The following is a 13387-nucleotide window of genomic DNA, read 5'->3' on the forward strand; positions in this document are numbered from 1 at the left end:
ATAAGACGATGTTTGAGGATGACACGATACTCCATGGCGACATATATTGGCCAAAACCGTCAATAGGAGTAGTTATAAGAAAATCTTGAGCATGTGGTGCCTTTAGACACAAATCACCTAAATCACTTTCACTAGTATAATCAAAATTGTTAAAGTGCTTAACCTGAAACGATGAAAGTTGGAAGGTATGTAATGTTTTATTTTCTCCTTTTCTGTGTCATTTTATTTCCAACGCTACATTAAGGTTAATTATAACTTTGTATTTATCAAGCTTTTAAAAAGCTCGTCATGGCTCCAAAACTTATATTTGACACTACACTTTAACAAAATGTCACCTTAAAACAAAAATAAACAATAGTAGAATGAATATATATATATATATATATATATATATATATATATATATATATACACACACAAAATTAGAAAATATATATAAATATACATAATTATTAATTATATACAAAATTGTCACCTTAATCACGTCTTACAAATATACTCGCTTCAACTCATAAAAGTTTGAGTTCAACTCATAAAAGTTTGAGTCTTAACATTGCCACAAATCAAGTCTTATTTAGAACATTGGTATTTATTAAACAAGTCTATAATTTTACATGCTGATATGTTTGATGAAATGCTTTAATAACATGTTTTCTTAAACAAATCTTTATAGATGGTGAATGGTGTTCAATCATGTAAGATATTTGAATATGCATAGATAAAGAACCATATATATGCTACTCTTGTATCCTGACATGCTTCTATATTTCTATATGCTTCTCTGGTCACCTAAACCATGAAGCTAGTAGACGAAATTTAGTTATCATCATAAGTGCCCAGGCTCAAATTGCAAAATGGAAGATAACTTGGTTTTTCCTAAAGTTATACTTTTAGAACAATATACTTTAAGCATCAAATAACTCATTATTTGTAAATACAGTTATATCCAACCAATCAAAACCTCAAATAGTTAAACTACTGTTATTAATTGAGAGGTGTAAAAAGTAGTACCAAAAAAAACAGACGTAAAGGGAAACTTTGGAAGTTTATGAACTAAAAAGTAGGATGAATCACAAATTTTTGGTCATCAGGGAATTCTTGACAAATAACCATATGTATGAGAAGTGCATGAACTGATAATACATTCATAAAACAATTTCTTCAAACAACACAAAAATCTTTTCATGGTCCAAACAATCCTAATCACCAGAAAAACAAGAACAATCTTCCAACTAAAAAAAATATAACTTTTAAACTCAAAACTCCATTCCCCACAACTCTTTTCTAAGCCACAAGTGTGCTTGCTGTGGTGGACTCACTGCATTAAGAAAAACACAGAACATTCTTAAAACAATCTTTTAGGGAGAAACTTGATGAATTTAGACACTTTAAAAACATGCAAATGCATCAAGAATACTTTATAGAAAAGGGAAAGAACTTACTATTTCCAGACTGGTGGAAGCTTCTTGGTTTTCTTGTAGTAGCGAGCAAGACGATGAATCCTGCTTTCAACAAGAATGAGTCTGAATTTAGAATCCTTATCCTTCCTGTTCCTCTCCAAGTGCTTTCTAATTGCAACTGCCTTCTTGATCAGGTGGTATAAATCCTCTGGGATTTCAGGTGCAAGTCCTGTCAAATTAGTAAAACAAAACAGATTAATACAAATGAAAGAATAACATTAAGAACACAATGAGATTATGAGAATGATAATATGCTTACCATGTGCTTTGAGAATCCTGAGAATCTTGCTCCCAGTTACGCTATTCACCTGAGCAATACCATGGGAATCACGAAGGATAACACCAATCTGGGATGGGGTGAGACCTTTTTTAGCAAACTTACAGATGCTGTCCTGAACCTGAAAGAGTATTAAGAGAACACACAAACAGTTTCAGTTAGAAAAGGCTAAGAATTGATTACATGAACAAACTGAATCAAATCAAAAGAAGATAAACCATGAATTTTTTAGATTCACTTACATCTTGAGGAGAGATCTTCAGCCAGCTTGGCGGAGTCCTCTTATATGGCTTAGCTGAGGCGGAAATACCCTTTCTGTCAAATCACATATCAAGCTAATTAAACATTACACTCATAAATCAACAAGCATTCATGATCCGAGTATTTCTATATAGCCTAAAAGTCAGAAACGAGGACTTTATTAGCACGAACAACTGCAATAAGACAAGATGTTCGAAGTTCTTCGTTTATAACATATTCATAAGAATCTAACGTTGACAAAATGACTTGTTTCACACTCAAAAATCATGAGTAAACGTGCTTTGAGGACACGAGAGAGTATCGTAGGCATTTCCAAAAGCAAAACTATACACTTCCATAGCTACCACATACACAGATCTATTTCGAAGATCAAATCAGTACATTTCAATGCTGTAGACAGATGGGCGAGGAGATGTTACCCGGAGCTGTGCATACGACCCATGGTGACGGAGATGTGTTTGCCGCTACTACCTGCCTGACTGGTTGAATTGCTTGAAAACCCTAATCTGCGAACAGAGATTAATTGCAAACCCTAGCAGAAGAGGCTCGTATTTACGCTTTAGCGGTTTAGCCTTTAGGAGGTTGGCCCAATTTCACATGAGTTGAGTTGGGCTTTCTGTTCTTACTTCTTCAATGGGCTTATCTCAAGTTATAAAAATTAAACTTTTATAATAAAAATTTATAATTATTAATCAATTATTTTAAATAAATCATTGTAAATAAGTTATTAACTAAAATATATATCAAAATTTTAAAGGTATTATAACTTCAAATTTAACATATAATTAGTAAATGTAAATTTTAATTTTGAGATGAGTTGTTCTCTAATATATTTACATGACATATGACATAATATTAACGAAGAGTTATATTAGAATGACATTTGGCAAAAGGAAATTAGTTTATTCATTTATTGTAATAAGGATATATATATATATATATATATATATATATATATATATATATATATATATATATATATATATATATATATATATATATATATATATATATATATATACTGTTTCTTTATTATGGAAAAAAAAACGTCATGCATGATAAGATGCTAAAGATGATAAACATATCAAGAACGTGCTATTTTCCTCGTGCATATGATTTTGGTACTTTTATCAAAGAGAATTGAGATTTTAATCGAGTATCTTATTGTTTGGTCAACGTTCATATACATGATTAGCTTATATTGTTATCAAAAACAATGAGGTGACGAAAACTTTTTTTATGAAGTTGGACTTATAAAAAAATATATTTCATAATTCCAACGTTACTTATATAATATAAAATTTTATCTTTTATGTTACTTATCGGACTTATAAAAATTATATATTATAACTCCAATCCTACTTATTTAATAATGTTGCATATAAAATAAAGTTAAAAACCATCGAATACCAATAAAAAGAATCATTAAATGATAGTTATTCAAAAAGGAAAAAAAATTAATGAATTTGAGTTTAGATGAGTTAACGGAAATATTACAAACATAAATATCTATAAAAAATGTATTGATAAATCAATTTATAAAATAGATATTGATGAATCAAGTACGAATGAAATAGTAAAAATACTAAAGGGCTTTTAGTCTAGCGGTATCACGTGGTGTCCTTTCTCCTTGAGGTTGAGGGTTCAAATCACGTCGTGGACATAGGTGGATTTAGGTGTTACTTTAGGAGTGGTTATATACTATATTTGCGAGTTAAAAAAAAAGTTATATGCAATTAATGAATACAATTGGTTAATGAAAGTATTGACATACAACAACTACTATCAATGAATTTAACTTTGATGAGTTAAATCAAATGTCGGAAACATAAATTAACGATAATGGTCACAACCTAGGTAAACTTGATAGATTTTAGTTGTGACGCTTCTTTCGGCTAATGGCCTTCGGTAATTGCTCTTTTATTTATCATTTTACTATTTTGTTTATTAGAGAGTGCAATACGAATACTTTAGCTCCCACCTTTCAAATTCTACTAACTGATAGTTACTTGTGAATGGTGCTAAAGAGGTGGTTTCAACTTTCAAGTGCATGGAATGAAAAATGTTAAAAAAAGATAAATCAGAATTTGTCAACATCAACGTTTCTTATATCATTGAATGACAAAGAACCAAAAGGTTTTCAAAATACTTACAAATCAAGCTTCATTAAAAAAAATTAAGTGTTAGTTTAGAAGTAGTTATATATTAATATATTACTAGCCGTTTACCCGCGCCAAGCGACAGGTGCAAATAATTTGTTTTAGCAATTCATTTCTTTTCGGCGAACGATGATTAGTTTCAATCCAACATTATTTGCATTAGGAAACATGTTATACTAATAATAAGTGAGAATGTATTGGCAAGTATCACTAAGCATTAGTTTCAATTTAGCTATTCGTTTTTTTTTTTCAACTAACAATGTATTTGTGGCTTCAATTTTAAGATGACTCATCGCTTAAAAAATCCTCCGAAATAATTTTTTATTATCTTATAAGTTTTGATAATATACTTTCACCTTTCTAATAATATATTAAATCTTTTTTACTTGTTTATTAAGAAGCTAACTTCAACAATTTACATATGATGACATTATACACTTATAACATTCCATCTCTTGTCTAGAGACTCATTTATAACCAAATTAGTATGTGCATACACCATAGGAGAAGCATAAAATCCCATCAACGTCCATGGCTCTTGATCATCTAAATTATAACAAACAAAACAATTTTTTTTTTGAAAAATTTGTTCATAATATTAGCGAAAAACTGAAACCGAGACTTTTAAACTCTTCAAAACGTACCATCATCAACAACAGTATCCTGTTGAGAGAGGAAAAGGAACTCCAACACTTAGGAACAAAAATACTTAAGATAGAAAAGGGAAAACTAAAAAAAACCGTTACATCATCAACCTTAAACCTAAAAAAAATATGGAAAAATTATTTGTATAAAAGCCATTGGTATATATTTCTTTTTCATTTTAGCCATTAGTAACCTACAAAACTCGGTTAGCAAGTTTGATTTGCTTATATGAGCAATTTTTTATGATGTGGCATCTGATGTCTACATAAGCATGTGTTATACTTATGGACAATTAAAAACAACAGTTTTTGACACTTTTATAGATGTATGTGGCCATTTCACTTGCCATGTCAAATGCCAACTCATTGAAAAATGTCCAACCGAGAAATCGAATCTGGTAGCTGCTTTTTTAGGTCAAAAATGGCGGAAATGAAGAGAAAAAGTGAATAAATATATTTTATGCAAATAAAAAATTCATAATGGCTTTTGAGGTAAAAGACTGATAATGTGTAATTTTTCCTAAAACCTTAAAATCTTGTATATTAATAAGTATTAAGATGATTACTCACCAAATGAGAACCCATTAGAAGAGCCTTGTTGCTAGCATTTGGTGGTTGAACTCTACCATGCACATTCCCTAATCCATCCACCCACCTGGAAATGGAAATGGAAATTAGTATTTAGTAGAGATATTTCTCAAAATATTAGGACCCCAAAAAGAAGAAGGTGGGACGGGAAGTTGCTATTTGTGCAAAAGAGGTAAATGACCTCCTCCACATCACCGAAAGTAGCCCTAAAAAGCTTGTCAAGTCTCGTGTAGCAAGTAAGATGAAGAACAGTGAGTCAGAATCTCTCACGTTGTCAAACCAGCATCCTCCATCCACGTTCTAAAAAGATTCCCATTCCTGATGGAAGCTGCGCTAAAAAAAGTCCTCTCGAGATAGCCATGGCCATCACTTACCTAATATTCAATGCAAAAATGGTTCATCAGTAAATATGAATCTTATGAGCCCATCAAAACTATCATCTCTTTTCAAGTATCCAAGTAATGATTTTTTTTTTTTGTAAAAAGAAAGAGAAAAGACAATCAGGTCTTTATAAAAGATGTAATTTCTTCATATATAATGCCAACAACAAACCTCATGACTCTATTGACACAACACATTTTCTTAAAGTGGGAGGAAAGTTCACACAGCAACAACGCCCTTCCCTGTGCCCACCAACCATTTAGGGCTTTTGATCATCACTCCTAAACGATAACTAAGTGGATTTTAGATAAACAAAACTTTAATGAAAAAAAAAAACATTTTGCTACTCGAATAACATTATCATCATGTTCAATTCAAAAATTTTTTCTTTAGAAATCAAATGAAAATAATGGATTGATGGATGAAGTTAATAAGGGATACCACTGTGTTTAGAGAAAATGTGTAGTTTTTTCCAATCGACAGAAAAAATGTCACCCTAAATAGTAAATTCTACAACTCAAAGTTAAAAAAAAAAAAAGATAAGTTTTACTAATCTATTATTTGAAAAGTTTGAATTTTCAAATAAAAACAATATAAATTTTTATTTGTCATAGAAAATCATTTTCCATTTTGATTATTGTCTATCAATTGCCCATCCATCAATTTGATTTTGTTGATTAAGTTTTACTAATCTATTAAATTAGTTTCAGTTGCTCATCCATAAAATATATGAGATCAACACCTTATGGCACAACAATTTGAAACACTGACCTGGACAAACATTGACATGAGCAGAACTGCCTGCATTTTGACAACTAAAAAATACAAATTGGGTCCAGTGAAACTTAATTTAGGGAAATTCTTAGTAGTTGGGTGATATATATTTAGAGAGTATTGTTTCAAATACACTACATAACTAATAAACAGCTCCAACCTTATTATCACTTGATGTAGCATCTTTATGGGGTTATGTTATATGACATCTTATTTTTATTTTAATTCAATTTTTTTAGTTAGATATTGTAATATAATTTTAAACATTTTATATATCTACAATAGTTAATACATATTTCTCAACTTATAAATTTTATTAAAAAATATTTATCAAACAGCATAGGGGTATAATTAAGCTAAGAATTGTTGCTCACTATGATCACCATCTTTTTGTAATTGAAAAAAAAAAATTTTTTTTTTTTGACAAAGATGACCATTAATTAGAATTATTTCTAATGATAGATCTCCGCCTTTCTAATGGTCAATATTTTTTTAATATCATTTAAAAAAACCTGTGGATGTATTCACAAACAGATGATATTTGATCCATAATTTGTTTGGTATTAAATTCCAATAAGATATGTACATGTTAAAAATATATATATAATCCCAATTAATTGATAAGATGTTTAAGGGTAGTGAAAGTGTTCTTTGGCTTAGTTGTAGATCTAAATATTGGAAAGGTCTAAGAAGTAGTGCGTAAAACCATTGGGGTAAGACTTTATTTATATTTAGTCCACAAACATCGTTAGCGGGGCTCTGGTTGTTATTGCTTGCTGTTAAAAAAATATATATTGAAGATTACCAGATAATTTCTCAGGATGAGTATAACAAATCCCAGTTTCGCCTTCAAATGTTGGAATGAATTCATCAATAAGGGGATGAAGCTCATTTGTATCATATGTCCTTAGCCTCAATTGGATCATATGTCCACAAGAAGGGCAAGAACTTGTGATGATATTGGGTTTGAATCAACTTCATAACTTGACAGCAATTTACTCTACATACACACAACACAAACACTTTTCTCTTTAAGTTCCTATTTAATATAAATCATAATAATGAGGATTTGAAGGAACCTTACATGACCCTCAAAATCAAGACTTGTCAACTTGATAGAGAGGTTTCTCATTAGCAACAACACTGTTTCAACATCAATAGGGTCCATCTTTTTGAGCCTATATAAGTGTCCAACTGTATTTGGGTCAAACAGACTGCCAATGAACCTGTATATTTAAGCAAAGTCAGGCAATACTGCACCAATTACAAAATTTTGGATAAAAAAGCATTCATACTCATGATAAAAGCAAGAAAATAAAGACAGAATTTTTTTGTTTAAGAAGTTAGAATTAAAAGATTATGAGCTAGCTAAAATCTTAATTGTTACACTTGTGGTGCTCTTTTGCCTTTGCAAGTTCCACCAAAGTAACTTCATATAACCATTACTATCCCTGTTACCAAAAAAAAAAAATAAACAAATAACTCAGTTAGGCAATACATCAAACACCTTATGTGCAATACTTCATATAATAATCAATTTCTTAGTAGACATCCATTACACATCCATCAGGTGTTTCTGTTTAGAGAAAAACACAGAGAAGGGCGGCGAAGGCAGCCACAACCAAAACACTAAGTCAACGATTAAGAGATAAAATAAGAAAAATTGGAGGGTTAAACTTTAAGGTTCAGAAGGGATAGTACTGGAGAGAAGGGAGCAGGTGGTGGTTGTTCAATGGAGGTGAATGTTGTAGTGTCTCCTGTGAATGTTAGTGATTATGGTGTGATTTCAAAATCTGCTAAATCGGTGATGTTGAAAATCGAACATTTCTTCGGGTGGTGCTGAAAATCGGAAATGGCGGTCGTCGGTGTCTAAATTTCAATCTAGGTCCATGAAATAAACACACACAAACACACACACATACAGAGTTAGAGAGAGATAGCGATGAATGAAGCCCAAAATAATGTCGCACAACGTCCTTAAATCGTTAAAGAAAACTCGATAATCAAACTGAAATTGTGAAGAAAAACAAAGAAATCATGAATTTGTGAAGAAAAAACTTACCTAGCTTGTAGGAGATACTGGTGGAGGAGGAAAATGTGGATACGGGAACCATAAATGGAATAGGAGGGATATGGATTAGGGCTCTTATCAGATAGTTCCAGAGAAGAGATGGCGAAGAGTTCTTCCATGGGCAATGCCTATTAATCGACTTAGATAAGAGATGATATATAGAGAGACAGAAGATAGAAATTAGAGAGACAGAAGAAACTGAATTGAGAAATTAGAGAGATAGAAGAGATTTGGGAGAAACGATGATTGATGGTATGCAGATGAAATTAGGGTTTTCCACGTTTAGGGATAGGGAGAAGGTACTACAGTCAGTTACAATCAACGGAGGCACACGTTTTCATTATGCTTAAAAGGATTGTACATGATGTTATAATAGGTATACCTCTTAATTTTCAAGAAATGGGCAATATCCTTAATAATATAGTAAAGATATTTACCGGTTAAAAAAAATTATATGCAATTAATGAATACAATTGGTTAATGAAAGTATTGATGATACAACAACTACTATCAGTGAATTTAACTTTGGTTAATGAATACAACAACTACTATCAGTGAATTTAACTTTGATGAGTTAAATCAAATGTCGAAAACATAAATTAACGATAATGGTCACAACCTAGGTAAACTTGATAGATTTTAGTTGTGGTGCTTCTTTCGGCTAATGGCCTTCGGTAATTGCTCTTTTTTTTATTTATCATTTTACTATTTTCTTTATTAGAGAGTGCAATACGAATACTTTAGCCCCTACCTTTCAAATTCTACTAACTGATAGTTACTTGTGAATGGTGCTAAAGAGGTGGTTTCAACTTTCAAGTGCATGGAATGAAAAATGTTAAAAAAACGATAAATCAGATTTTGCCAACATCAACGTTTCTTATATCATTGAATGACACAGAACCAAAAGGTTTTCAAAATACTTACAAATCAAACTTCATTAAAAAAATTTAAGTGTTAGTTTAGGAGTAGTTATATATTATATTTTCCGGTTAAAAAAAAATTATATGCAATTAATGAATACAATTGGTTAATGAAAGTATTGACGATACAACAACTACTATCAACGAATTTAACTTTGATGAGTTAAATCAAATGTCGGAAACATAAATTAACGATAATGGTCACAACCTAGGTAAACTTGATAAATTTTAGTTGTGGCGCTTCTTTCGGATAATGGCCTTCGGTAATTGCTTTTTTTTTTTATCATTTTACTATTTTGTTTATTAGAGAGTGCAATACGAATACTTTAGCCCCGACCTTTCAAATTCTACTAACTGATAGTTACTTGTGAATGGTGCTAAAGAGGTGGTTTCAACTTTCAAGTGCATGGAATGAAAAATGTTAAAAAACGATAAATCAGATATTGCCAACATCAACGTTTCTTATATCATTGAATGACAAAGAACCAAAAGGTTTTCAAAATACTTACAAATCAAACTTCATTAAAAAAAACTTTAATCTACTCTCAGAACTATACACTCAACCTATTCTACAAAGATATTCAATAATCGATCAAGAACAATAGATTTATACAATGAAGATAAACTACTTTGAAACCCTAAACGAAAGAAGGTGATATTAAGAGAGAGAGAGAGAGAGAGAGCTTTGTGTGTTGAGAATCTCGACTGACTGGACAATACACTGCTATTGCCATCAATAATATCTCGGGTCACTGATATGAACTGGGCGAGATATTATTGATGTTAGCTTTTTCTAACTGAAACTGTTTGTGTATTCTCTTAATACTCTTTCAGATTCAGGACAGCATCTGTAAGTTTGCTAAAAAAGGTCTCACCCCATCCCAGATTGGTGTTATCCTTCGTGATTCCCATGGTATTGCTCAGGTGAATAGTGTAACTGGGAGCAAGATTCTCAGGATTCTCAAAGCACATGGTAAGCATATTATCATTCTCATAATCTCATTGTGTTCTTATTTTTTTTCTTTCATTTGTATTAATCTGTTTTGTTTATTACTGTTATTATGAGTTATTTATGTTATTATGGAATTATTGTAGGTTGCGGCTCGTTTATTACAAACTGTAGGTGAGGCACGGATCCTAGTTCGTGGGTAATATCAGTGTATAAAAAGAATGCCAAAATCTGACTTCGTATGAGGAAGTTATGATTTTTCGAAGTTTCGGCTTAGCAGTGTACAGCCCGAAGTTCGAATATGAGATCGAGCGATATTTAGCCGAAACAATCTAAACGAGAATTGAAGATCTTGTCGATAGTAGTCCAACAGTGAAAAGACAGATGAAAGTGGACGTCAAACGAAGGAGTTATGATTTTCTAACGGAGTTTTCCTGTCCCGGCCTACTAAAAATGATATATTATCAATATATTAAAAATATAGTCAAATTTAGCTGACGAAGTCTAAACGATAGTTGTAGATCATAATCTCACCTACGCGCCGATATAAAGAACGTCGAAAATGAAGTTCGTATGCGAAAGTTATGAATTTCTGAAGTTCGGGGCGCGAAACCCTAAGACTGTCAGAGACCACGACGTGAAATCAGTGGTCACGACGTGGCATGTCTTATGACGCCTCCTGGAGTCTGCCAAACCCAACTTGTGATGACGCATGCAGTGACGATCAAGCCCACGATGTGAAAGTACTATTCACGACGTGGAAAATGAGAAACTTGCCCTATAAATGGAAATCAAGGGCCAGCCGATTATGGTTGCTCCATCTCTTCTCTCCCACTCCCGATACACTCTCTATGCCCTATTTTAACCCCCCGAAGCCCCGATATCAACCCCGAGACCCGAAGCATGTCCCGAAGCCCAAAGATCCCGAGAAGAAAAGAGTTTCTGAGCCAAAGCTCTGCCCGCGAGAAGTCCGGTGTGTGAAGATATCCCGGTTTCACCGAAGAATACTACCATTGCGAGCCGTAGTGTTGTCCGATCATTTTCTGATCAAGTGAGTGTATAGTCCCTTTCATAAACATGATTTTAATACAAGTATTGTTTGAATGTATTAAGTATATGGTTTGGGTGAGTGTGTAGACACTGTCTTCTAACACATAAATATGAAGTATTGGCTATGAAATACGTGTTATGTGTTTATATATTGTTGATTATTTGAGATGGGTGTGGAATGGATGTTTTATATAGGTTTTAAATGAGTTAAACTGTATATGTATTTTATATTTACAAATATGTTGGGTAGAACATGGGTAGACGAAATAGCTGGTGTGTGATGAAGGATGAGTTTGAGGATGAGACGAAAGATAAACCTCGGTAGCTATGGATTTAGTACTGTAAAGATGAACCTCAGTAGCTATGGATTTAGTACTGTATAGATGAACTTTGGTAGCTATGGATTTAGTACCGTATAGACGAACGTTAGTAGCTATGGATTTAGTATTGTTAGATAGACGATGGTAGCTATGGATTTAGTACCTGTTAGACAAACGTTGGTAGCTATGGACTTAGTAGCTACACTGATAGCTATGGATTTAGTACCCGATAAATGAACCATAGATGCTATGGAATTAGTGCTTTACGAAAGAACCTTGGCATCTATTGTCTTAGTGCCTAATAAAGAATCCTCGCAGCTATTGTCTTAGTGCCTAATACGGAATGAACGAATAGATGACTCTTAAGAGTAAGGAAGATAATGGTGATGGGTAATTGGAATGATCGTTTGATGATTGAATATATATATATATATATATATATATATATATATATATATATAAGATATAATATTGTGGGTTGAAAACCCTATATGCTCACCAGGCTCCCAAGCCTGACCCACTCAATTTTCTTTGTATTAGAGGTTGTGGCACAAGAGCATAAGTTGGTTGACATAACGAGAGATATGGATTATAGGCTCGTAGTTATAATTAACTGTGTAAGTTCTATGTTATTCTGTTTATGCTTTTGGTCTGTATCGGAACATGACATCCCGAGATTTTGTTATATAATGAAAATACATTTCTTTAAAGAAATGCTTTGATAAATTCTTATCATATTTTGTTTTGGGAACGAATTCCGCAATCATTTTCTTTAAACGATTACTCTGATTTTCAAAACAAAGCATAAACAAATCGGTCTTTTCTGGCGGTGAAATTGGGGATGTCACATCCATGAAACCAATGAGTTATTAAAGGAAACCATATAACCAGTTACAAATCTTCTTGTAAACAGGCATTTAGCCCAATCTACTTCTACAAAACCCTTTTAACTCAAAAACATTAGTCTTAGTTAAAGCAATCCTTTTATCTGTAGTATTTTTCAAATACCTTAGTAACCTAAAATCAATTTTCAAATATGACTTTCTAGGTTTATCCATATATTGACTTAGAACCCGAACTGCATAAGAAATATCAGGTCTAGTACTGGTAAGATATATTAAATTCCAAATAAGCTTTTGGAATTCAGTTTTAGTTATCAATAACTCCTCATTATTAACAAAATCACGAGAGTTAACAACTATATTAGTTTCCAAAGGTATGGTAACATGCTTGCAGCCAAGCATACCATACTCATGAAGAAGTTTACGACAGTATTTCCTCTGATTTAAAAATAAACCATTACTAATACTAACAAGTTCAATTCCTAGAAAATATTTAAGAACTCCAAGATCTTTTTTTAGAAATTAAGTTTTCATAAAATCCTTGACCTTTTTTAACTCTGGTTCATGACTTCAGTCAAAATTATATTGTAACATCCCTAAAATCCAGACCAAAAATTTCGTTTTAAAACATTAATAAAATCATAATTATCAACCATTTCATTTATAAACAAAAAAATTATATCAAATCAGA

General features: G+C 31.9%; 2 protein-coding genes across 9 annotated transcripts; both read right to left on the reverse strand.

Annotated features, from left to right (window-relative positions):
• Window positions 1-1125: 1125 nt before the first annotated feature.
• On the reverse strand, window positions 1126-2571 carry LOC145055349 (small ribosomal subunit protein uS15-like). Its single transcript, XM_079003640.1, has 5 exons — window positions 2418-2571; window positions 1980-2052; window positions 1720-1858; window positions 1443-1629; window positions 1126-1318 (listed from the first exon to the last, which is right to left on the reverse strand). The coding sequence occupies exons 1-5, from the start codon at window positions 2438-2440 to the stop codon at window positions 1285-1287; spliced, it is 456 nt and encodes a 151-aa protein (XP_078859766.1). The 5' UTR covers window positions 2441-2571; the 3' UTR covers window positions 1126-1284.
• A 1898-nt stretch (window positions 2572-4469) lies between these two features.
• Window positions 4470-8944, reverse strand: LOC145055350 (allantoate deiminase 2-like). 8 transcript variants are annotated; one of them, XM_079003643.1, is made up of 8 exons: window positions 8607-8944; window positions 8246-8425; window positions 7932-7995; window positions 7629-7770; window positions 7350-7544; window positions 5660-5763; window positions 5372-5456; window positions 4470-4820 (listed from the first exon to the last, which is right to left on the reverse strand). In XM_079003643.1, the coding sequence occupies exons 5-8, from the start codon at window positions 7443-7445 to the stop codon at window positions 4791-4793; spliced, it is 315 nt and encodes a 104-aa protein (XP_078859769.1). In that variant the 5' UTR covers window positions 7446-7544; window positions 7629-7770; window positions 7932-7995; window positions 8246-8425; window positions 8607-8944; the 3' UTR covers window positions 4470-4790. The 8 variants fall into 8 exon arrangements, 4 of the variants coding, with proteins under 4 accessions (XP_078859769.1, XP_078859771.1, XP_078859767.1 ...); XR_013685149.1 differs by lacking the exons at window positions 7932-7995; window positions 8246-8425 and adding an exon at window positions 5942-6062; XM_079003645.1 differs by lacking the exon at window positions 8246-8425.
• Between the last annotated feature and the right edge of the window lie 4443 nt (window positions 8945-13387).

Source organism: Lactuca serriola, chromosome 5, assembly GCF_051521515.1.
Source record: "Lactuca serriola cultivar US96UC23 chromosome 5, Lser_US96UC23_V15, whole genome shotgun sequence".
Taxonomy (NCBI): Eukaryota; Viridiplantae; Streptophyta; class Magnoliopsida; order Asterales; family Asteraceae; genus Lactuca; species Lactuca serriola.

Excerpts from the sequence above, each read along its gene's own strand:
- LOC145055350 (XM_079003645.1), bottom strand. The coding sequence starts at position 7,445 with ATGATACAAATGAGCTTCATCCCCTTATTGATGAATTCATTCCAACAT. Across the intron at positions 5,457-5,659 it reads GAGGATGCTGGTTTGACAAC|GTGGGTGGATGGATTAGGGA; the intron begins GTGAGAGATTCT and ends TTCCATTTCCAG. Across the intron at positions 4,821-5,371 it reads TTCTAATGGGTTCTCATTTG|GATACTGTTGTTGATGATGG; the intron begins GTGAGTAATCAT and ends CTCTCTCAACAG.
- LOC145055349 (XM_079003640.1), bottom strand. The coding sequence starts at position 2,440 with ATGGGTCGTATGCACAGCTCCGG. Across the intron at positions 2,053-2,417 it reads GGTCGTATGCACAGCTCCGG|AAAGGGTATTTCCGCCTCAG; the intron begins GTAACATCTCCT and ends GTGATTTGACAG. Across the intron at positions 1,630-1,719 it reads CAGGATTCTCAAAGCACATG|GACTTGCACCTGAAATCCCA; the intron begins GTAAGCATATTA and ends CTAATTTGACAG.